Source organism: Apium graveolens, chromosome 5, assembly GCF_009905375.1.
Source record: "Apium graveolens cultivar Ventura chromosome 5, ASM990537v1, whole genome shotgun sequence".
NCBI classification, from domain to species: Eukaryota; Viridiplantae; Streptophyta; class Magnoliopsida; order Apiales; family Apiaceae; genus Apium; species Apium graveolens.
The window spans coordinates 31,206,355-31,233,319 of record NC_133651.1 but is presented as its reverse complement, the minus strand read 5'-3'; the positions used below and the strand labels follow the sequence as shown (position 1 = coordinate 31,233,319).

Here is a 26,965-nt window from a genome sequence, read left to right as displayed (position 1 = left end):
AGGTATCAAGGTAGACCCTATAAAGATTGAAGCCGTATCCAAGTAGGAGCAACCGAAGACTCCGATGGAAATAAGAAGTTTTCTCGGACTAGCAGGATATTATCAAAGATTTGTAAAGGATTTCTCTAAGATTGCGTCCCCATTAACCAAGTTAACCAGGAAGAATGAGAAGTTCATTTGGACGGAAAAGTGTGAAGAAAGTTTCCAGGAATTGAAAATGAGGTTAGTGATAACTCCAGTACTAGAATTGCCAGATGAGATAGGAAACTTTATGATTTATAGTGACGCTTCTTTGAAAGGTTTGGGTTGTATATTGATGCAACACGACAAAGTTATCGCCTATGCCTCTAGACAACTAAAGCCTCACGAGCAGAAATATCCAGTCCATGACCTTGAATTGGCAGCTATAGTGTTTGCTCTGAAGTTGTGGTGTCATTACTTGTATGGAGAGAAGTGCGATATTTACACGGATCATAAAAGCTTGAAGTACATATTCACGCAAAAGGATTTGAACATGAGACAGAGAAGGTGGTTAGAATTGATCAAGGACTATGATTGTTCAATTAATTATCACTTAGGCAAAGCCAATGTGGTGGCTGATGTCTTGAGCAAAAAAGAGAAGTTGAATATGGTTCGGATTGCGGACGAACTAGCACGAGACTTAGAAAAGATGGAGATTGAGTTTCGAGTACCAAGTGAAAGTCAGAAGCAACTATATGAGATTACCTTCCAACCAGCGTTGATGGAAAAGATCAAAAGGTGTCAAGAAGGAGTTATGGAGTGAAAATTAGATACGTTGGCAGGATAAGAGTTGTGTGCTCAAAAGGATAACCAAGGTTTGTTTAGATTTTCTTCCAGAATTTGGATTCCTAATGTAATGGAACTGAAGAATGAATTATTACACGAAGCGCACAACTTTAGGTTTTCTATCCATCCTGGTAGTACTAAGATGTACCAGGACTTGAAGAGAAGCTTTTGGTGGCCAGTAATGAAGAAGGATATTTCCAATTGGGTTAGCAAGTGTCACGTATGTCAGATGGTAAAAGCGGAACATCAACGGCCGAGCGGATTGTTACAACCTTTGGAGATTCCCCAATGGAAGTGGGAAGAGATTGCAATGAATTTTGTAGTGGGATATCCAAAGATGAGAGCAAATCACGATGCCATTTAGATAATCATTGATAGGTTGACCAAGTCAGCACATTTTCTTCCGATCAACGAAAGTTATTCCTTGGAAAAGTTAGTTAAGTTGTATTGAGATGAGATAGTGACCAAACATGGGGTTCCTGTGTCCATTGTGTCAGATCGAGACCCGAGGTTCAATTCTCGGATTTGGACCAAATTCCAGGAGTGTTTAGGAACTAAGTTGAATATGAGTACCGCCTATCATCCTCAGACAGGCGGTCAAAGTGAGAGAACAATTCAGACCATAGAGGATATGTTGAGAGTCTGTGTTTTGGATTTTAAAGGAAATTGGGACGAGCACCTACCTTTGATTGAATTATCGTATAACAACAGCTACCATGCCAGCATTGGAATGCCGCCTTACGAAGCGCTATATGGACGCAAGTGTAGATCATCATTGTATTGGGATGAAATAGGAGAAAAGAAAATATTAGGCCCTGAGTTGGTTCAGCAAACCAGAAATGCGGTAGCATTGATTAGGAAAAAATTAGAAGCAGCCCAAGATAAACAGAGAAAGAATGCAGATTTGCATAAAAACGATATGAACTTCGAGGTAGGAGCACTGGTGTTACTAAAGGTATCACCTTGGAAAGGGTTAGTGCGATTTGGTCAGAAAGGTAAACTTAGCCCTAGATTTATAGGACCATTTGAGGTTTTAAAGAAAGTAGGAAAGGTTGCCTACGAGATAGCGTTACCGCCGCAGTTACAGCATATCCACAATGTATTCCACTTATCCATGTTGAAGCCCTATGTTCCTGATTCAAATCAGGTTATAGAGTATGAACCAATTGAACTTTAGCCAGATTTGTCCTACGCGGAACAATCGATCCAAATTTTAGACCGTAAAGAACAAAATAATTGGTTCATTACATCTTAGGGTTGATCAACAAACTATTTGGTTCATCACCAAACAGGTTAGTTAGATTCTTGTGCAAGTATATACTCATGAAATTTGTATAAATGTATGCACATTAATGTACCCATCTATGTATTATTACTACAATCTGAAGAATGGCAGCCACTATTGTAAAACCATCAATAGAAAGCCCTTCGTCTCTCTTTTGATCAAACTCTTCGAAACTCTTTCCGAGATTTACAATTTCCTTTCCAAATTATAACGACTCGTGTATTTTCTTTTATTTTTAATATTTTAAAAGTGTAATAATTAAATAAAATATGTGTATTGATTTTTGGTAGCAGTGTGTGGATTATTATTTATTTGTTTGTGATTTGTTGATATATGGGATTGGATTTTTTGATTTATTATTGAGATATGTGGTTTTGTTACGCTTCTCAAAGTGATTTTACTACAGTTTTAATTCCATAAATATTTGGATTATTTCTAAAATTGTGTAAGTCATATGTCATAGCCTATTTGTATATTCGAGGATTCAACTCAACTCAAATAAGAATGTAATAAGTAAATAGTGGATTGACCGACAGAGAGATCTCGCAAAATAATATATGTCAAAGGATTCAGAAACAAGGTTCATCTACAGACTTGAGGAGGTAATTCACTGGAAGAAGTTCAAGAAGTTGATCATGCCTCAGTGATATAAATCAAGATCGTGGATTTAATCAAGTGACAGAGATCTCGTCAGAGTATCAATTAATTACAAGGATTTAATCTGAAGAAAATCAAAGTGTCAGAGTCAAGACATGAAGAAACGTCACGGAAGTTAGTCACTCATGAACCAGACAGTACATCGAGTGTCAACGTTGAAGTGGTGGAATTGATTCATAATTTTCAGTGATTTTCAGAAGATTTGCAGAAGAATGGTTGCTGCTCAAGACTAGAATTAATTCTCTATTAATTAATTAAGTCATCTAATTTAATTAAGAAAATAAATTATATCTACGAAGAATAATTTATTTATTAATTGAATTAATTGATTAATTAATTCTGAATTAATTCTAGGAATTTTAGGAATTTTCAGAAGCTTAATTGGATTAAATTCAAGCATTAAATCAGCAAGACAATTGAAAATGAACTAGCATGACAATCAGGATTGTCATACCGATTGTCATGCTAGGCCATTTTCCATTGTCATACCGAAAGTTACTCTAGGAGGATGATTGTCTTGCTAGTTCATTCTGATTGTCATGCTAGTTCATTCTGATTGTCATGCTAGTTCATTCAGATTGTCTTGCTAGTTCATTCAATTGTCCTACCGAAAGTCTTGCCAGCTATAGGATTGTCATGCCAATTCAATTCTATTGGTTTTGTTGATTAAAAAGAAGCAGAAGACCTTCTTTCAATTATCATCCAACACACAAGTCAAGAACAAAAGAGCAGCCGCCTTGAAATATAAAATCATCTTCTCTGCAGAAATTCAAGATCAATTTCTAGTTTGTTAATGTTAAATCCAAACCACTAGAATTATTTATCTTGTTCTTGTGTAACAATCTAGCGGATCAAAATCCCTAGAACTTAATCTCAAATCGCGTTTAGCATTTGATTCTAATTATTGCAAAAATAGAAAAAGTTCATGTCGAATTTATTCTAGATTTGTGATAATTGATTTGAGATTAATACCTTGTAATCGATACAGTTGTTGTAACACCTTTCAAGTTTAATAATATTTTTATTTAACTTGAATTTTGTTTCACATTTTTTATTCCGCATTTAATTCGATTATTCGGTACTGTTTGTATTCAACCCCCCCCCCTTCTACAAACACATTGGGACCTAACAAATTGGTTTTATAATTTTATTATTTCAATAATTATTTTTAGGATTTTATAAAATTGAGAAATCAATATGTCATTAATTATTTACCCTTACATGATTTTCTGATTGTGTTTATTTTAAAATCCATATTTAATTTCAGAATTCTTCAAAAATCATGAAATTCATATTTTACTAAGTTTATAATATTCTGAGAATTTTAAAATTATTTTGAAAATTTCCGGGATTAATTTCACCTGCGCGCTGTTCCGTTTAATTGTTAAAAGCGGGTATAAAGTACACTTCAAAAAAATTGTTTTAAAATTTTGAAATTTATGTTCTTATTAACTTTGGGACATTTAAAATATTTAAAGATTAGTATCGTGATTTTTAGAATTGTTTTGTGAGATGTCTCGGTTCGTTAATCTCAAATTTGGGATTTAAAATCGGGTCCGTGGGTATTCAGGGATACGTGTTAACATCTTATAATAAGAAGTTAACACGTATCCAATTTTGTAGGACACGTGTTACTTGCATTTCTAATCCCCCAAACATCAATCTCTTGTCTCGGCTGTCTCTTTGCTCTATTGCTCTCGGGTTTTTTTCTTCTTCTTTGACTCAATCTCTCGAAACATCTCCTCCTCTTCATCTCGTTTCTTCCCCTGTTCTTCTTCTTCTTCCCTTTTCTCCGGTGCTTTCTCCGGCCTCCTATTTCGGTAATTATTTTCGGCCGCTTTTGTTTCGATTTCCAGTCGATTCGTTCTTGTTGTTATATATATGTGTGATTGTATATATCTGTGTGTGCTCATGTGTTTTATGAGGTTTGTGTGTGTTCAATTGTGTGAGTGAGTGTGTGTGTTGTGTGTATGCGTTTGTGTTGTGTGTGTTGGCTGTGTGTGGCCGTGTGTTGGCCGTGATGGTGGCTGTGGTGTGGTGCTTCTCTGTTCTGTTTGGACTGTGTTGTTGTTGGGCTTGCAGTTGGGCCTTTTTTTTGGGCTCTACTGTTGGGCCAAGACTATGCAGTTGGGCTTGATATATTTATAAAATTTATTTTTATTTCCTCTTTTTCTGTAGGAAAATAAATGAATAATATTCGTGAAATTAAAACTTTCGTGCGGGGAAAATTATTTTTATCGGTGAAATTTTCGCGTTGGAATTCGAGTAATCGAGTGCCCCGAGAATTTGGCCGCCGTCCGCGATGAATTTTTACGAGCAGACGGTGGGCGGTGATGAATTTATTCTGAGTCCTACATTTTATAAATAAATAGAATAGAATAAATTGTATAATCGGTCTCGTATATGAGTGACTATGGAATTTTGGGAATTGTGAATTGTGTTGGGTTGTGAATATTGACGTCGATTGTAATCGACGGGTAGTCTTATAAATAAAAGAGTTGCTGCCAAAATTTTCTAAAATTTATTTTTAAACGTACTTTATTGTATTAAACGTTTTACCCCTATTTGTATCCGGACTATGTGATTACGTGATTACGTGTATAAATAATATATGAATCGGGTTATCAAATTGGGTTATTAGGGTTCGAGGATATCAAGCATGTCGATATAACTGATTAGGGTATTCTATATTTGTAGATCCCAGTCGAGTTTCGCCAGGACCAAAGTCAGCGTAAAGGCTACTTAGGGTTTCCGAAAGCGTTGCAAGGCAAGTACCCTGACCATTCTTTTATGGTTCAGTACGTATGGATAAACTGTTGTTTTATTCTCGTAAAGGAACAGAAACGTTTTAAGTTATGTATCCCCTGTAGTTATAAATCACTGTTTTAAACCTGTTTTGGGGAAAAGTAACTTCGAAGTGTACCTATCTCGAATGAAAATGATTTGTGAACTGGATTTTCTACGTGTGCTGTTAAAATGAATGGTTTTGAAATAAGATAGGTGCACGTGTTTTGAAAACTGGATAAAACGATCATATATGGGATACATTGGGGCTAGGGGGCCTATCGAGGTGGCGTAAGAGGCTAATTCGATTGTGCGCACTATATAACCGATTAGTCCATCAGGTCAGAGACTTAGCAGGACTCTGAGTTCCAGAACAGGTAAGTGGGATGGCAGTTAGATCCGTCTGGTGTTGATAGTCTGATCAGCTGTCTTCACATATCCATTACGTATCTGATTTGGCTTTGTGATTCCCGTAAGGGTATAAGTAATAGATACAGTGGTTTTATAAATGTGAATAGCATGCTAAAATTGGACTCTGGTACTTACACAGCACACTACTACGTTTGTTTTATTATAAGCATGCTAGTCAGTGATATCCAGTTATCTCAGCTTTTCGTTATATAATGTTGTTAGAATAATTACAGTTTTGTTCCTATCATTGTTTACATTACAGTTTTTATCTTGTTATTCATATGTTGGTACTGCTGAGCGATTATGCTCACCCTTGCAACATGTTATATATATATCGCAGATGCCTAGAAGACCAATCAGACCTTGGCAGAACCGTGTTTCAGCCCCTTCAGGACCCGACTCCTCAGAGATAGTTAGTATCAGGCCACGTACGGTCTGATGAGTTGCTGAATAAGTTAGTGTGTGTCAGACTTTGAAATAAATGATTTGTAATAATGTTTATCTTGGATCATACTTGAACCTGGATCGGATCTTGGTCTGGGGTCGTAATAGTTTAATATTAATAATAATCTTTTTGTTTATATTTCCGGTAATTGTGTTTGGTAACGTCAACTCCTGACCCCAGGATTGAGGCCGTCACACAAATTCAACTGTATTTTCCCGGGTTAATTATCAAATAAGTCACTTACTGCATCCAAATGTATCAAGTGAGTCACTGATTACAAAACTGACTCAAATGAGCCACTCATTTAAAAATTTGTATAAAGAATATCATTATATCGTTAGTCAAAATTCTTAAAAGTATTATATATTGAGTTTCACACTTTTTTAAAGAATTATATTAAATCCAAAGGAAAGGTTCTGAGTTCTACTATTTTAGATAATATTGTTAGATTTTTAAAATTTTATCAACTATTTATTATTAATTTTTTGATTATTTTATTTGATTTAAATAAAATAAATAGTACATAAATTTTTAAAAATATAAAAATATTATCTAAAATATTAGAACTCTGAATATTTCATCTGGATGTAATATCATTCATAAAAAATATGTGAAACTTAACACATAATACTTTTAAGAATTGCAACTAACGATAGAGTGATATTTTTTATACAAATTTTCAAATGAGAGACTCATTTGAGTCAGTTTTGTAATCAGTGACTCACTTGATACATTTGAACGCAGTAAGTGACCCACTTGATAATTAACCCATATTTTCCCGAAGGAACACTATATGTCTCACCAATATCATTTGTAAATCCTTTTCAACCCCACCCTAACACCCCTTCAAGAATTCATTTCTCGTTATGCCAATGATGAGCCTAGAAGGGGCTCCGACGTCCTCGTGGAATCCATGGGAACGTTAAGGCTTGGAACATATATTTGCTTACCCTAGTGGCTTCTTTGCTGAGATACATCAAGCTTCGACTAGATGTCATAAAATTAGGAACATACATCCTCGCCATGAACAAGGCGTTGTTTTTGCTGCTGAGGGGTATGTACGTGTCACGGGACTCCTTGGAGTCTGTATTGCCACGTCTGGTCCCGGCGCCACCAATTTGATCAATGGGATTGCAGATGCACTGGACGCCCTGGAGTCTGTATTGCCACTGCTGAACCTGAGGCTACCAAGTTGATCAGTGGGATTGTAGATGCATTTCTAGACAAAAGTCCTTTTGTTGTTATCACGGGTCAAGTTCCTAAAAGAATAATCTGGACTAATATTTTTCAAGAGATTCTGATTGTTGAGGTAACAAAACCGATTACTTAGCACAATTATCTTGTTTTAGATGTGGAAGATATTCCAAGAATTGTCAATGAAGCTTTCTTTTTAGCTACATCGGGTCGACAAGGACCTGTTTTGATTGATATTCCTAAGGTATAAAGCAGGACTTTCTCGTGCCTAATTGAAATCAACAAATGAGATTATTAGGTCTTTTGTCTAGGCTACCAAAGTTGTCCGACTTGGGGCTTTTAAAAAAGATTGTTAGGTTAATTTTAGAGTCTAAGAAGCCTGTTATCATGGGGTTAGATTTTCAAACCTGAATTTTCTGATCCGTGCGACCTACTTGATTGCCCAACGCCCAAGTAGTCAGCCTTCTCGAGAGGTTGTCGCACCGTAACCCCAACAATCCAAACACAGTGAATGTAACTATGAAACCCACGCACAGCAAAGATCTAATCGCGTGTGCAAGTGTGTCTAGTTACCCAGTAAATGTAAAGACACCACAGATTTATGAGCTTGAATGCCCAACCTTTTATTGACCAACAATATAAGGATATAACCCCAAGATATGCTTACAAACTTTGCCTACTATCTAGCATATAGTACAAGTGCAAAATACATAAGAACTTGTACATAATGATACTTAAATTACATTTAGAAAATGCCTATCTATATATACTAGAGCCTAGTCATGGCCCCAGTAGCCCACACAGCACCAATAGCCACAGCACCCCCAACTGCTAGCAGTTACAAGCAGTTCCAGCATTTCAAATGCCTTCAAATTCGAATTTTCCACCAAGTCCTTGAGTCCTAATTGCAAGGTAGTTATTCCAGCAACCCACTAATGCATATTCCAACATATATACATATATATATCACATATATAAATCAGCCCCCATGTGCCACATATGTGCCCACGTTTTTGACTTGCCCCTTAGTCATTTTTGGACCCCAAGATAAGCTCTCAGCTCACTGTTTCCCACACATAAATCAGCCAACCAAATTTAACCCGAGTCGCCATAGCGCCCAATCTGAGTCCCCGCCTGGCGACTAGTCCGTGTCGCCACCTGATGCCCAATCAGTGTCGCCACCTGGCGACTAGTCCGTGTCTCCGCCTGGTGACGCTTGGTCCCAATTTTACTTGGCTTCCTAAAATTAGAACCCAAAACCAATCCAGTCTAAGGGTTTTACAAACCCTCCCACACCTCCCGAGTTTGATGTCCTCATCAAATCTTCAATAATTCTGAGAAGTCCGTTTCTCCAAGTAGCAAAACCAATGCCCATGAACCAAGGCTGCAAATCCGTTTGTGGTTCCTGCCACTGCCAAACCCAACCGGCTACCATAAGTTGATCATATTAACCTCCATAATTTTACCCCTTTCGTCACCAAATCTGATGACCATGTATAGACGCCCGGTCACCCACACATCAAATTCCATTCTAACTTATATTCCAGTAGCGCCTCCAACCCTTGGAGATATTGACTTAGGCCCCACCAGAAAATTTCCATTTTCGCTGCCTTGTAGAGATGAGTCTCCAATCTGTGATCCAATTTCACAAACCATGTCACCGACCAAAATCTGAACAGTCCCCAACTTCTTCATTTTCTTTTTACCCTTATCAATTAAATAGGAACAACTTTCACAAAACATGGACATGCCTCATCCATGATCATAATCCCGCCATAACGCATCATAATAGCGCTACTAGTCATCCTAAAGAAGCCCATACCTGGGATGCAATTAAAATCACCTAAGATAACAATATGAAACGTAAAGTTACCTTGCCAATTATTAAGAGTCAAGCCAACATTCGAAGTACCCCCAATTTTCTGCACCTCAGCGTTAGCCATCTTAATCTGATTTGAACTCGGTTCCCGCTTTATCCCAAGCTCCGCAGCACAATCCATTCCAATGAAACTGTTTGTGACACCCGTGTCTACCATAGCCATGACTGTATTCCCATTCACTAAGTCCTTGACATACATAAGTCCATCCCCCTCCACAGATTTTTCAGTCCTTAGTGCAACCAAACGCATAAGATTCACCCTCACTTGAACCCCATCATTTCCCTCATTATTTTCTTCATTCTCTTCATCAACACGAAGAACATTCAGTCTCTCTTTCTTGGGATATTGTCTTGTATAATGCGGCCTTCCACATATGAAGCACCCCTTGTCGCCAACACCTTGAGATTGCCTATTATCTTTGGCATCACTATTGCCATTTTTCCAGTCATTCTTCTTGTTCTTGTCCTCACCCTTATGATTCTTGCCACTGTTTTTACCCCTTTCAGCGTCATGAGAACCAACCTACTTATAGTCAACCAAACCATCAGCAGTGGCGATAGTACTCGGCAAATCCCTCACAGCTTGTCGCCTCAATTATGCCTGCACCCAAGGTTTAAGTCCAGCCAAGAAATTGAACAACTTATCCCCATCCGACATGTTCTTTATATCAAAAAACAAAGAACTGAATTCTTTAACATAATCTCGAACAGTTCCCGTTTGTTTAAGATTCCTTAAACTCTCCCTAGCAAGCCAATAAGCATTAAGTGGCAGAAATTGCTCCTTAAGTTCCCTCTTCAATGCCTCAAACGTGGTTATCTCCAGCCTGTCCACACTCACATCACCATCAGTATGAGTCCGCCATCACAATTTTGCATCACCAACCAAGTACATACTTGTGAATGAAACTTGCTCCGCAACATCAATATGGGCAGCCCGAAAATACTGCTCCATGTCCAATAAGAAATTTTCCAGATCCTTGGCGACCCGCGCCCCATCATAAGGTTTCGGCTCCGAAATTTTCAACTTTGAGTGGCCCTCCCTTCCACTCGACGAACCAGCGACGGCAGCCCGCTTCACCAACACCAGTTCATCACACAACGCCTGAATTTGGGCATCATAACCCTCACAAGATCATCAACCGTGGTCTTGAATTCATCCAAGCCCTCTCTTAAAACCTGAACCTGATTCGCTATATCAATCTCATTTGTTGACAAAGGCACCCCCAGAAAATCTTCAAGCCTAGCCAACCTTTCACCTGTAGAATTTCCACCAGCCATGATGTTGAATCCACGAATCTATTAACGTGGTTGTGATACCACTTATCACGGGGTCAGATTTTCAAACCTGAATTTTCTGATACGTGCGGCCTACTCGATCGCCCCAATGCCCAAGTAGTCAGCCTTCTCGTGAGGTTGTCACCCAGCAACCCCAAAAATCCAAAAGCGAATGTAACTATGAAACCCACGCACAACAAAGATCCAATCATGTGTGCAAGTATGTCTAGCTACCCAGTAAATGTAAAGACACCACAGATTTATGAGCTTGAATGCCCAACCTTTTTATTGACCAATAATATAAGGATACAACCCCAAGATATGCTTACAGATTTTGCCTACTGCCTAGCATATAGTACAAGTACAGAATACATAAGAACTTGTACAGAATGATACTTAGATTACATTCAGAAAATGCCTATCTATATATACTAGAGCCTGGTCGCGGCCCCAACAGCCCACACAGCACCAACAGCCATAACAACACCAACAGCCATAGCAGCCCCAACTGCTAGCAGTTCCAGCATTTCAAATGCCTTTAAATTCAAATTTCTCACCAAGTCCTTGAGCCCCAAATGCAAGGTAATTATTCCAGCAACCCATTAATGCCTATTCCAGCATATGTACACATATATATCACATATATAAATCAGCCCTCATATGCCACACATGTGCCCACATTTTTAACTTGCCCCTTAGTCATTTTTGGACTCCAAGCTAAACTCTCAGCTCACTATTTCCCACAAATAAATCAGCCAACCAAATTTAACCTAAGTCGCCATAGCGCCCAATCTGAGTCCCCGCCTGGCGCCCAATCAGTGTGTCGCCTGGTGACGCTTGGTCCCAATTTCACTTGGCTGCCTAGTAAATCAGAACCCAGAATTTTAATACAGCCCAAGGGTCTTACACATGTCTTATATGTGGGAGGTGGCTGCTTGAATTTCTGGAAATGAGTTGAAGAGGTTTGTGGAGCTGACGGGGATCCCGGTGGCAAGTACTCTAAGGGTCTTGTAGTGTATCGAAGATCGGATGATTTATCACTGCAAATGATTGGAGTGCACGGTACTGTTTATGCTAATTATGACGTGGATAAGAGTGATTTTGTGCTTGCTTTGGGGGTTTGTTTTGATGACTGAGTGACAGGGAAGCTCGAAGCGTTTGCTGGACGGGCAAAGATTTTTCATATTGATATCGATTAAAAGGAGATAGGGAAGATTAAGACACCTTATGCCTCAGTTTGTACAGATACGAAGATAGCTTTGAAGGGTTTTAATAAGATATTAAAGACGAAAGGAGGAAGTTTTAAGGCGAATTTTTCATCCTGGAGAAAGGAGCCATAACTGAAGGAGCAGAAAATGAATTATCCTCTATTCCTCCGCAATACGCAATCCAGGTTCTTGATGAGCTGACAAATGGACATGCCATTATAAGTATTGGCGTTGATCAACATCATATGTGGGCAGCTCAATTTTACAAGTATAATAGGCCTCGTCAGTGGCTGACGAAGTGAGATTTGGGTTACCAGCTGCAATTAGAGCTGCTGTTGGAAGACCCGATTGTGTTATTGTCGATATTGATAGAGACGGAAGTTTTATGATGAATATCCAAGAGTTGGCAACAGTAAGGGCTTCAGATATTCCCATTAAGATTTTTGTGTTGAATAATCAACATCTAGGTATGGCTATTCAATGGGACTATGAGAGGATCGGTTCTATAAGGGTAACATAGCACATACATATTTGAGTGATCCAGCAGATGAATCTGAGATATTTCCTAATATGCTGAAGTTTGCTGAAGCATGTAATATTGAAGTGGCTCGCATGACAAAGATAGGTGACCTTAAGGTTGCCATCCAAAACATGTTGGATTATCCAGGGCCTGATACCTGTTAGATATTTTAGTACCACATGAAGAGCATGTGCTTCCTATGATCCCCAGTGGTGGAGCATTCAAATATGTTATTACTGATGGTGACGGGAGACCATCGTACTGAGCTAACTATTCTAATGTAGTTAACGAACCAGTTGTACCTTTGTCTTAAAATGAGGACTTGGGTGTTTATGTCATACAATCTAACAGTTATTCTTCTGAATTTTCTAGAACTCAAATTATTATTTGCCCGTTTCTAGTTGATTGTGTAAATCTGCCAACTGAATACTATTTGGTTTGAGCAAATGATGACCCGTTAGACCGGGAACAGAGCTACCTGTTCATTTCTGTTTGCAATAATGTTCTTCAGAATTGTGCAAGGAGTTCCACATATGGATAACTTGGTTTTTTTTCTCATTATGTCGTCCCTTGTATTGTCAACAAGGTGAAAAGAAGTATATTCTTATTTTGCTAAAAAAACTCACATTCCGCCAGTTTTTGAGGAACGAAGGTAGTAGATAATGAACTGTGGGTTCTTTTGACTTGTCTGAATATTGCGTTCATTAGTTACCTTCTCCGAGTTTCTTATTTCTATTTTAGTCGAGATATATGAAAAATACATTCTTGTATGTGCGCCAACATTGGGAAAAATAAAAAATTAAACTAGAATGCAGGTTAGTGCTTAAGCTTGCAATTGAAGTTACTATGGTGATGATTGAGATTTGACGCTCAATACATTATTACCAGGGCTGTTCACGAACCGAGTCGAGTCGAGTTTTGACCGAACCGAGTCGAGCTTTATTTTTTTTTCTGACGAGCCGAGCCGAGCCGAGCTTTCCTATCGAACATAAAATCGTGTTCGAGCTCGAGCTCGTTAACTAACGAGCCGAACACGAGCTTGTTCGCGAACAAAAATGAACCGAACCGAGCCGAATAGTAACCGAGCAGCTCGTTAATGTTTCTAAAAAAAACAACCTTTATCGGCTCAGCCCAACTGTTTTAGGCCCAGCCCAATTACCTAAATCTCATAAGCGTCCATTCTCTCCCTTTTTTTAACTGAATTCTCTTCTACTCTCTTTATTCCCCTTTCATATCTTCTAAATCCCTAAATCCCTAAATTCTAATCTCTTGTCTGTTCGGTTTCTTTTTATGATTTTAATGATGAGTTTTGCATGTATATTGTATGGTGAGTTTTGTATGTGTAAAGGATTTGATTTTGGTTTGTTGTGAGAAATGGAGTCCTCGGCGAAACTACAGATTGATTTGTCGGCGACTAAGAATGCGATTGTGTCAGAGGTGGAGGATTTTGAGGAGAAGAAGAGGTTTTTGAGAGGGATTAAAGAGAGGTTTAACACGGAGGGAGAACGAGGAAGGTTTTTGGAAAGATTGGGAGCCGATTAAGGCGTTTAAGCTAAGTTGAGGGAGTTTGAGCAGAAGAATTCGTCATCTGAACTTTTCAGAGGGTTTAGAAAGAATGAATTTGTTGATCTGGAGGTTGGGAAAATAAGGCTGAATTTTGTATGTATGTATTTGTGTGTATAATTCTTATCAAAATATTCTGAAAATATTGCCTTCTTTTCGAGTTTTAACGAGCCGAACTCGAGTCGAGCGAGTTCGAGCCGAACTCGAGTCGAGCCCGAGCCGAACATATAAAAGCTCGGCTCGAGCTCGTTTTGTTAACGAACACATCTTTGTGTTCGAGCTCGAGTTATTACCGAACCGAGCTGAACGAGCTCTTATCGAGCCAAACTCGAGCTTGTTCACGAACAGGCCCTAATTATTACACTTAAAAGTTACCTCGCTACTGTATTTGTTGAATAATTTGGGATCATGTATTCATGTATCATCAGTACTTCTTATACTACTAGTTGGTAACCCGTGTCGCACGTGCCCGAAATTGAAAATAACAGTATCACATTATTATTTGCATAAAATTGAAACTCATAATCCGTGCAAAATACAGATCTAAATTTAATATATAAAATGTTTTTAAAATATGTAGTTAAAAAAATTGAAGTTAAGTGTAACTCTAAAATTTCACCGTATAATTCTACTTATGCATGCGCCTAATTATTTACTTATATAAATCTGGCATGTTAATTTACTAATACGATTATTTTAAAGTAAACCGACGCTTGGAAGTTCAGCAACAAATAAAAATTTAAGGGAAATAAAATTTACAGAGAGTAAAAGTTAATTTTTGTCAGTTGAGATTTTATTACATAAAATTTTAAAAATAGTTATATAATTTTCCAAGTGAGTACCAAGATTTGGGACCTAAACATGGTTTCGCTTATTAGTATAGATAGGTGATAACCTGTGCGAAATACGAGACCGAAACTAAAAATATCGAATTAATTTTTGTAGAGAATTATTCATAATCAGTGCAAAACACGAATTAGAATTAATATATTAATATCAAATATTAAATTGGCACTTGTAAAAGATAATTATGTAATTAAAAAGAATCGAATCAGTTATGAAATTTTCCACTATAATTCTAGTTTTGCATTGTTTTACTTGATATAAACAATCTAACATATTAGTTTATTTTTGTGAAACGAATTGTATCTCTATCTTATGCACCAAATATATGTTATTTAGACAATTTAATATTAATTAATATAATTTGATAATTATCTTATAATTAGCCTTTTCAATATAGTTTATTTAATATTACTTAATTATCGATAAAAATTAATTTACAAATTAAAAGTAAATAGATGTTATTAAACTTAATTTAATATTACTAAATATAATCTAAATGCAGGCCATAAATTTGTTACTGTTAAAATATGTTTTTTTAATTTAATGTATGTAAACGTTGTGATGGACAGTAACAAATACGATCATTAAATCAATAATTATCAGTTTATAAGTTATAAAATGTTAATAAAGTCATTTGCTATTACTTAATTATTTTTAATGCTATTATCAGTTTAGAAGTCAATTCGTGTTAATAGTTTACTTTGTAGTTGGTAGTTTTTTAAAATAAAAGTAAATATATGTTATTTTAATTAATTTAACGTAACTTAACAAATTTTTTAATATAATTTATAAATAATTAAAGTTTACAGAGAATATAAGTCAATTCGTGTTAGTAGTTTGTAGTTTTTCTAAAATTAAAAATAAATATAAATTATTTTACTTAATTTAACATAACTTAATAAATTTTTAATATAACTTACAAAGCGTTTAAAAAATATTTTTATTTTATGAAGTAAATAGAAAGAAAATAAAATTTACAAAGAATAGAAGTTTATTTGTGTTAAAAAAACAAAGTTGACAGATTATAGGTAAGTATCAAAATTTGAAATTTTGATACTTTTAGTACCAAATTATACATGGTTTCTTTTATTAATAAAGAGAATAGATACATCTTTCAAAGGTTAATTGTCCACAACTATATTTAACTTATAATCCACATATGTGGAGGATCTGTTGCAGATACAACGTTTTAGCAAATATTCGTGTCATCATTGGTACCTGATTAGAAACTCTTTACATGCTAGATTTGTCTATGATGATTTTTTTTCTGTTGAAAACTATGGTATCACATTTGTAGTGGAGGAATTCTTCATGGGGTAACATAGGCCTAACAACGTAGCCCTCAGTCAAACACCGCATTAATATACGTGAATTGAGCTTGAGTTTTAGAGAGGAGTTGGTCCAGTTCAGAGGTTACCATATACAATTTTAAACTGAACTAGTCTAGGATGAGACATTCTCCGGCAGCAATTAGATTAAAGACCATGTAGAGTCAACATCCAGACCGGGATGGTCGGCCAACTAATTCTAATGTGTTTTGTGAGATGCGAAATGCTTGCTTATCTTAAACTGAAGCTCCTGTTTCAAAAGATCTTCTCCTGATCAGAAGGCATGTGATATCAGAAGGGTGAGCATTAGCATTGTCAGGCTTGCACAAAACAAAATCTGGCCTATGGAGCGACAGGTTCATTCGATCTTCCCCAACATTTAGTCCAGTAGCATCGAGCAAAACATGCCAGGAATTCCTATGTGCTTCAGAAACCCAATGCATAGAGTATTTGGTGCCATCCACATCAGCTGGATATGAAAATAGACCCTTTGGAGTGTGCTTACTCTTCCTACGGAAATACTGGCTGAGTTGTGATCCCCTGATCCTCAAATCCAACCATGTCTCAGGCGCTGCAATCACTTTTGATTCTTTGTAACTTGCGAATTCCCTAATGTAATCATCTCCTTCCTTTATAATTGTCATGTAGTAGTTTCCTCTGAAGAAGGGATAGCTCTCCCCAACCAACATCATTGCATTCTTGTAATTTGAAGTGAAGATAACAAGGTACTCCTCATCAGGTAATCCACACTGCTTCAGAACTTTATTCCTAGCTTGGATTTCTGGGATGGAGATGAAACTTCCTAAAAAGGATGATTTCTTTGTGAGAACGTCTTGAAGCCTTGACGGTTCTAACTGTGTCTTGTCTAAATCAGGATGGTTGCTTCCAAATGATGGCGCCACTGAATCCCTAAAACCACCTCTGGGAGATTTTCGCTTGTCATCTGGCAACAGATGTGAAGGCTCTTCTTTGATGCAAAGATCATAAAGGTCAGTCTTCTCTCCTCCTTCAACAAGCGCATTCGAGTATTCCGGATACTTGGCTAGAACATACTGTTCAACATAATTCATTTCTGTAGGTGTGATAGGCCCTGACCATCTCAGATCAAGACCATGAAGTGTTGATATTGCTTCTGCTACTATATGAGCCGGAATCACCACGTGAGCCTTCTGTTTTTACCAAGTTTATATGATAGATCAGCTTCTAATATAGATAAACCCTTGCATACAACTGAAAAAAAAAATACAAAATCTTAAATTTACCTTAAAAACCATACTGCTTGGCCTGCCATTTTCAGTTGGTGACTTGGGCTTCTGAGTAAATAGAGCTCTCCTCAGATCAATATCCATACTTGCCTGATATGTGCATCATAAAATGTCAGAAATTTATCGTTACAGAACATAATGGAACCTTTCTATATAAATGTAATCTAGAAACTTTTTATTCCTAATATAACAGTAGAAGCGCCAAATCTACTGACCTTTGATCTCTTATGTACGATAACCTGTTCTTCACTGTTTCTCCCCATCTTAAAATTGTGATGTAAAAACTAAATTTTATGCACGTCAACAGAACATAACCTAATGAAATCTAGAGCTGCATGAAGCAAAAGCCAACTCTATATTCTCCAAAAGATGTTTTGTTGTAAATTAAGACCAAGACCTGTATCGAGATTATAATCTTAAAGAAACATTTTTGGAACAAGAAAGCAGAGGGAGAGACAAAACAGAACTCAAAGAACTGGATAATCTTGTTTCAGTAAACTAGTACTTGCATAGTTGAATTTGGATGGGGTATTAGTAATGTTAGTAAAGGAAGCTGCTGAGAAGAATATGATAAATGTGGATCCAAGGGACAAAGACCAAGCCATAAGTTCACTTATATTTAAAGAAATAAAGAGTTAGCTTCAACGAAGTTATGTTAGTTGCTGTCATAGTGACGATAGCAAAGCTTATTTTTTTAACTAAGGATTCTCTCACTTGCTACTTCTTCATATCTTAACTATGGTTCACTTAACTACCTAAGGGTTAAGGTTACATCAAGTGTTTATTAAACATAAACTTTTTTCTCTTTAATGAAGTTTTTGTTAAAAACACGGGTGTTGATCGATAAAAAGCGCCCTCAGTCATAAAATTATGATGACTCGGTAAAGACGGATCGAGTGACGTAAAATACGATCGCTGATTCATAAAAAGCGCCCTCAATCATAACATTAACGGTGAATTGCGTGATGTGACCCTCACAAGTTCACATCAATTTTCACTATTAAATATATACACGGATATATAATTACGTCCTAAGAAGTATGGACACTTAAAGTCGCATGGCGAGTATCTATGTAGGATATTTGGATTACACGTATCTTTATATCGGACATGCGGACATTTTATCTTTAAATATTGTAGTCAAAATTTATTTTAGCAGACTAAATTCACAAAATTAATTATACATATCTCTTAGTTACCAAAAATGTATTGATTAACGTATTTATTTTCGTATAAACTAAAATATTTTACTTGTATTTTGATATTTTAGATTAATAAATGATGCATTTGTATCATATTTATCACACAATTTTTGGTTTTGTTATTAGATTTTATTATGTTTAACATAAATATATATATATATGTGAATTTTTGAGTAAAATTCTACGAAGTGCACCTTTTTATTGGAGTTTTCAGAGTCTATCTATGTTCTGCAAATAAAATATATTGTAAAACGTGTTATTTTGCAAAACATTTTTCATTAACCTATACTCTTTATTAATAAGAGAAATAATGTATAATTTGGTGCTAAAAGTACCAAAGTATCAAAGTACCAAATTTGGTACTAACCTGATATAAGTTGACTTTTGTTCTCAATAAACTTTGTTTTTAACACAAAATGACTTATATTCTTTGTAAATTTTATTTTCTTTTTAGTTATTATTCATCCGATCGTAATTTTTATCGATAACTAAGTAATATTAAATAAACTATATTGCAAAAGCTAAGTATAAGATAATTATCAAATTATATTAATAACTAATAAATTATCTAAAGAACAGATATTTGGTTCATAAAATAGAGATACAATTCGTTTTACAAAAATAAAACTAATATGTTAGATTTCTATATCAAGTAAAAAATTGCAAAATTAGAATTATAGTGGAAAATTTCATAACTGCTTCGATTCTTTTTAACCTCATAACTATTTTTTACAAGTACCAATTTAATATTGATATTAATATATTAATTTTAATTTATTAATAAGTGAAACAATGTATAATTTGGTGCTAAAAGTACCAAAGTACCAAATTTGGTACCTGATATAAGTCGACTTCTTTTCTCAATAAACTTTGTTTTTGACACAAAACGACTTATATTCTTTGTAAATTTTATTTTCTTTTTAGTTATTGTTCATCCAATCGTAATTTTTATCGATAACTAAGTAATATTAAATAAACTATATTGCAAAGGCTAATTATAAGATAATTATCAAATTATATTAATTACTAATAAATTATCTAAGGAACAAATACTTGGTTCATAAAATAGAGATACAATTCGTTTCACAAAAATAAAACTAATATGTTAGATTTATATATCAAGTAAAAAAATGCAAAATTAGAATTATAGTGGAAAATTTCATAACTGATTCGATTCTTTTTAACCACATAACTATTTTTTACAAGTACCAATTTAATATTGATATTAATATATTAATTTTAATTCGTGTTTTGCACGGATTATGAATAATTCTATACAAATATTAATTCGATATTTTTAGTCTCGGTTCCGTGTATCGCACGCGTTATCAACTATCTATATTAATAAGGAAATCATGTTTAGGTCCTAAATCTTGGTACTCACTAGAAAATTATACAATTATTTTAAAATTTTATGTAATAAAATCTCAACTGACAAAAATTAACTTTTATTCTCTGTAAATTTTATTACCCTTCAATTTTTATATGTTGCTGAACATCCGGCGTCAGTTTAATAATTGTATTAGTAAGTTAACATGTCATTTATATAAGTAAATAATTAGGTGCATACATAACTAAAATTCTACGTTGAAATTTTAGAGTTACATTTAACTTCGACTTTTTTAACTACATATTTTAACAACATTTTATATATTATATTAAAATCTGTATTTTGCAAAAATTATGAGTTTCAGTTTTATGCAATTAATAATGTGATATTATTATTTTTAATTTCGGGTCAATGCTTCGCACGGGTTACCAACTAGTATCATTAATTCAACAAAATCATGCAAATCTCATATATTTACAAGTATAATATGTATTTTCTCCAACATGTTTGCGATACAAACATTTATAAAATGTATATGATCTACAAGATTTTTAATAAAATAATAATGTTTATCGAAAATTATATATTTTGCAATATTTTAAACTATATTATATATATATATATGGACTCCATGAAACTTAGATATATGAATCTTTTGTTTATTCTTCATGTATCCCATACATTTGTATCCAGCTTTATTATATTTGTCAAATTTCTATATTCTTGTACTACACACTCGTATTCAGGTACCCGTATCGTCGTTCGCTTCCTAGTTTACAGCCTTCGATGGTCATTACCAGGAACTAAAAACATCATACAAGTGGTGGTGATTAGGTAAATTTTCAGAAGTGTTGATGTAGACTTCAACCAATGAAATTATATGCCATGACTCATTATTATTATTATTTAATTGGTGAAACTAATTATATAGAAGGAACCAGTATTCAAATGAAGTATTTGTTTTAAAATTTTGTGGTTTTTTCTAATAGACAATGACAATCGAAAGGACAAAGAGAATTATATGTTGTTGATGAAAACAATTAAAAGAACAACAAATAAAAGCATACCAACCGAAAATGTGTGGGGCTGAAATGTAATAAAATAAATTAGTCTTTACGGTTACTTAGAATTTTTAATGAATGGTGGTGATAACATTAAAGAATTCATGTTATTTTTAACATGTATTAAGGAACAATGATATACAATTGCAGAAATTGCCAAACATTCGTTTTCAGTTCGATAATAGCAATGCTCTGTAAGTTCGTTTTAATATATTTTTCGGTCTTGTCTGAGTGGGCAACAGCACTGAAAGATGCCTTTAACAAAACAGCAAATATTGATATTATGTACATCTTCTTGAAATTTAATTTTTCCAGAGAATTAACGAATGATCCTGAGTTTGAATTCAGAATTAGATACTCGTACGAACAAATCTGATATCGCATTTCAAGTCCAATGACACACTTGATCACAGGGTCCGACTCAAATGAGAACTAGAAAACTAGAACTGTGGCGTTTATGCAGACCGGTAAATAGAAGATACTAGTGAGCAGAAGTATGCAACATTGAAATATGTATGTATACAGATATATTAATAAACCCGGGAATGCGTTACTGGATAACAAAAAATGTTGGCGACATCCAGTCGTACAATTTTAGCAGCCGTACATATATGCTATGCATATTATAAAAAAAATAGCAGATAGCAGCTGTGTTTAAGCCAAGGTTGGAGGAATGTCAGTATGTAACACTGTTGGCAACTCATTTTCGTAAGACATTATTGTTTACTAACTACTTTTAATATAACTAAGTAAATTAATTTCAGACATATTCGTTTCCTTGCAATTTAGTAAGAGAAAGACTGTGTCAACTATATAAACTGGGATTTCACTCGGTTTTACCTATTCAAAGAAGCCTCGTATTGTTTGGTTGGAATAAACTACGATTGTGTTTGGTCGGATAAAAATAGAACAAATTGGGGGAAAAAAAGACTTAAGACTCTTTTAATAACCTTTTCATAAAACTTTACTATGCGTGTAGCGTTACAAATTGAAACATGATACTGCTGTCTGCTGATGAGCCTGAGTTGCTGTTTTTGTGATGTACTGATGTGGCCTCGGAAAAAGTCCCAAGCAAATTGAAAATGACGCTGAAAGTCTGCAGCTAACCTACTTGTACATCTGAATCAGTGGATGAAACAGGGGAGCAAATGCCACTGGTGTTGGAAATATGGTCCAACAATGAATGTTACAAGAAAGTAGTCGTTCCCGGCCCTTAGAGCACCCGCAACGCGGGACCAACTCTCTTCACGGGATAAACAAAGTGGAATTGGGTGAATGAATACTTGCTTTTGAGCGTTGGAGTACATGTGAATGAAGTGGGCAGTCCCACCATAGTGGGCTGTCCCATTTCTTCACCCTTTTAGTATTATATTATTATTTTTCTAATTCATTGCATAGAATACTTAAATGTTCAGATTATCTAGTTTGTACTTCAACAGCTAGTTATTTCTAACGTATTTATTTATAACGTTCTTATTTCTAACGTTCGATTTTCTAACGTTAATATTTATTTCTATAAATACTCATTTCTTATATCCTATTATTTACATTCTTCACATCCTATTTTTTTTTTAATTTTCATTGCTATCAAAATATGAATCCAAATAATCTCCCATCTTCAAATTCTCAAAATCCAAACCCACAATTTTCATATCCATATCCAAATTCTTATTTTTCAAATCCACAAAATTTTAATTTTAATTCTCAAATTCCAAATTCTCAATACCAATTTCCACCTTCTCAGAATTCTCAGTTTCCATTTTCATATCCTCAAAATTCTTTGTACCAATTTCCATTTCCTCCATGTTCATGAGTGGTCACAAAGGAGTTGCAACAATTATATTGGAAGCAGTTGCTTCATCTGATCTATGGATATGACATGCATTTTTTGGAGTTGCTGGATCAAATAATGACATAAATGTGTTAGATCGGTCACCAGTATTTGATGAAGTACTAGAAGGTCGTGCTCCGGAGGTAAATTATACCATCAATAGAAATAATTATAATATGGGATACTACTTAACGGATGGAATATATCCCGAATGGGCAACATTTGTTAAAACGATACCACGTCCGCAAAGTGAGAAAAGAAAATTATTTTCAAATTATCAAGAAAGCCAACGAAAAGACGTTGAACGAGCGTTTGGTGTATTACAGTCTCGTTTTGCAATTGTACGTGGTCCTGCACGATTTTGGGACAAAACAGATCTTGGAAAAATTATGAGGGCATGCATCATAATACACAATATGATTGTTGAAGACGAGAGGGATACTTACGCCACTCAATTTGGTCCCTTACCGATTTATGACGATGCAACAAATGGTTTATCGCAACCAAATTTAGGAGAAGAGCCATTTGTTCCGTATGAAACGTATATTCAAAATACATTACAAATGCGTGATAAACGGACACATCGTCGGCTACAAACTGACTTGGTTGAGCATATTTCGCAGTTTCATAATAATCGTTAAGTTTTCTTATATTGTAACGTTTAAATTTAACATTTTCTTGTGTGCTATTTTTTATTTCATGATTTTAATAATATGATGTATTTTAATTACGGAACATGTTTTTTATTTAATAATATTTTTAAAAATTTTAATCACTTTAATTTGATTATTAAATTTTAATACTAAAAAATTAAATTTGAAATTAAATCTAAGTCATTTTATTAAATATATATTATAATAAGAATACAGAATGTCCTACAATACATAGAAAATGGGCTTCTACCATTGTATGAATTGGAGTCACTTTTTTAATAAACCCACTTTGAACTGAGGTGTTCAGCAAATGTGAGTTGGGAAATGGAATCCGACCCTAGGCGCTGAAGATGCTCTTAGTTAGTTTTTGTACTACTTTACTAAACCATTCGCCTCTCAGCAGGTTGCCCATTTGTATATACCTACTACACTTCTGTCATGCCTCCACTCTTCTGAATGCACGATCCACGATTATTACCTACTTCATGCGTCTCTAAAAACGTTTTTTGTTTGTGTTGGATACGTTTGTCGGTGCACATTTTTGACAGCTAATATTTTTAATTTTGTACTGGTATTAAATATAAAAATTTCATTGTATTAAATTACCCATAAATAAAATCACTCATAACTATGTTAGATCTTATAAATTACACATAAATTAGTAGTCAATCATTTACCATAAACAGTAGAAAAAGTCAAAGATGAGGCAAAACATTTTGGGAGGGAGGGAGTATTAGGTTCGTTCCAAGACCACGCAAAACAGACAACATATTTTATCTCTTTTTTGTAGATTTTGGTCTCTGGGCTAGGGTGAATGTCACAACGGCACAGGCATGCCAAGATGGGCATGTCATAACGTCAATTAGCGAGACATGCTTTTTCATGATTTGGCATGCCTTTTTACTAATTTTTTTTACTAATTATTTTAATATTAAAAATATCCAGAAATAACAAATATAATTATAAAATATTTACATATCTTTGAGTATCTAAAAAGTTACTAATGTAAATGAGTATTATGATGGTATTCAGTTGTTGTTACTAGACCTGACAATTTGTTCGTGTTCGTATTGTGTATTTCCGTGTTTCGTATACTTGAATGTCAAACACAAAATCGACATGTTTAGCGCTCATGTACATTCGTGTTTGTGTACTTTCGTATCGTGTATGTCCTGTTAATTGAATATTGATATATATTAAATTTAATATAAATATATATTAATATATAAGATTTTTAGGTAAAAAAAATTTAAAATATATGAAAAATATATATTTAGATCTCAATTCTATACAATATAATAAACTCAAATAATATTTTGAAAATAAATATGCATACATTTATTATAATTCTACATATATTTCTAAAAAATATTAAAATTTAATTATAATATTTATTTATGTCGTATACTTCGTGTCGTGTCGTGTACTCGAAGGTTAAACACAAAGTCGACACTAAATTTTGACCGTGTACTTTCGTGTTCGTGTACTTTCGTGTCGTGTACTAAAAATGCAAACACAAATACTAAATTTTTGTGTCGTTTCGTGTCCAAAATTGTCGGGTCTAGTTGTTACTATTAACTAACTTTAATTTTACATTCAAGTTCATTGTATATATTAGTATAATAAATATGTTTTAAATTTTATTATATTTAATTAATAAATGACATGCCATTTGGGCATGTCTTTTGGCAAAATGCCTATAGGCATGCCTTCACGGAGTCTCGTGACAGGTACCGTACTCAGGGCATGAACTTCAAGGCTTCAATATCTTGCGGTTCAAGACGCTGCGAAAAATAACCTCAAATTCTTGCAATATACTCCTCTATCTCATTTATTTTTATACACTTTCATTTTTTGTATGTACCATTCAATTCTATATATTTCAAACTTACCAAAAATAGTAATAATTTAATAATATAAAAATCAACCACATCTACTCTTTCTCCCACTACACTCACTTTACTCATTAAATATTGATCGGTCCCATCACTTTACTCAATTTTATACCTTTTTTCACTAAATTACATTTTTTTTCTTTCTCTCTCATCTCACTATCTTATCAAAACTAATACCCCTATGTCTCATTTTATCTGTCTTATTTGATTTATTTAATTTTTGATGGTCAAATTGACTCAATTTTGACGGTAATTAAAATTTTATTTCTTCATTATTTTGAAAAACTGAAAAATACATATCAAAGTAGATTAAATATACTTTATAATTATAATTTATATAAATATTTTTCATAAAATACTATTTGAAAATTTTGGTCAAAGTTGGGTCAATTTGACCGCAAAAAGTTAAATAAGACAAATAAATTGGGACGGAGGGAGTAGTATTATTTTAATAAATTTCTTATCATTTGTGCCCAAACCATTTGTATAGAAATGGTTGTGATGGAGGGAGTAAGACGCTGCAAAAAAACTGACGTCTGCGAAAAACTGACCTTGGTTCAAAACATGACATGCAGTGGTGCAACACTATAAGTATATAACATCGGACTAGAACCTTAATCGGGCGCCTTAGACCAACTCGTCCATCTCGACTTTTAACATAGAATATCACAATTGTTTTAACAAAGAATAATAAAGAATAATTAAAATCTATTAAAAAGCATAAATTGGTTGTGTTGGTGATAGTGACCAGATTTATGAGGCCCAATAGCCGAAGACCCATTAGGCAACCACGGACCGACTATTAGAATAATAATTCAAAGAAACGTAACCCCCTGGAACATTGATCTTCCTCCAAGTGTAACGGCTGAAGCATTTATACCCAAGGTTTGATAATTACGCCAATATATACACACAATCATATACACAATTTTAACTACAATAACATATATAATTTTGGGACAATCATAGCTCTTGTACGTTCCATCTTACTCATGAAAGGCCGATTACTGATTCTCACACCGGAGGTGAATCGGGACCCGAAAAGATAAGTCCTTCGTCCTCACAATATTCCTTCGTTCGAAGGAAACATTATGCATGACATTACCTTTAGAAAGGGGGCGAACGAATACCTATCTAGGGGCTACCCGAAGAAAATAGTTCATCCGTTCCCCCACTCCTTTGTAAGATTTTGATTCCGGACGAAACACCTATTTAGGGGCTACCCGAAGATAATAGGTCCTTCGTCTCTGTATCGCCTATACTTATCATGGAATTTTTAGTAAGTCTTTAAGACACAAGACCCATCCCTCGGAAAAGGGGCAAATAAAGCTGAACATCCTTTCCGAACGATGGCCCTAGTCCCTCAAACACTCGGGGCGAAGATGGATGTTAAAACCTCGAAAATTGCTGAGGTAAAACGAAAGCCGAAGATGCAATGCAAATTGAACCATTGCTGAGGCGAAATAAAAGCCGAAGATGCAATGCAAAATTGAACCTTTGTTGAGGCGAAATAAAAGCCGAATATG

At 34.7% G+C, this 26,965-nt stretch overlaps 2 protein-coding genes and 1 pseudogene across 2 annotated transcripts; 2 read left to right on the top strand and 1 right to left on the bottom strand.

Moving 5' to 3' along the window:
* The first annotated feature begins 1,029 nt into the window (after window positions 1-1,029).
* LOC141661485 (acetolactate synthase 2, chloroplastic-like) lies at window positions 1,030-12,730 on the top strand (annotated as a pseudogene).
* A 3,245-nt stretch (window positions 12,731-15,975) lies between these two features.
* On the bottom strand, window positions 15,976-17,970 carry LOC141661412 (uncharacterized). Its single transcript, XM_074468422.1, has 3 exons — window positions 17,683-17,970; window positions 17,465-17,557; window positions 15,976-17,371 (listed from the first exon to the last, which is right to left on the bottom strand). Exons 1-3 carry the CDS (start codon window positions 17,728-17,730, stop codon window positions 16,439-16,441), a joined length of 1,074 nt encoding a protein of 357 aa, XP_074324523.1. The 5' UTR covers window positions 17,731-17,970; the 3' UTR covers window positions 15,976-16,438.
* Window positions 17,971-23,067: 5,097 nt separating this feature from the next.
* Window positions 23,068-23,532, top strand: LOC141659954 (uncharacterized). Its single transcript, XM_074466898.1, has one exon. It carries the CDS (start codon window positions 23,068-23,070, stop codon window positions 23,530-23,532), a length of 465 nt encoding a protein of 154 aa, XP_074322999.1.
* The last annotated feature ends 3,433 nt before the right edge of the window (window positions 23,533-26,965 follow it).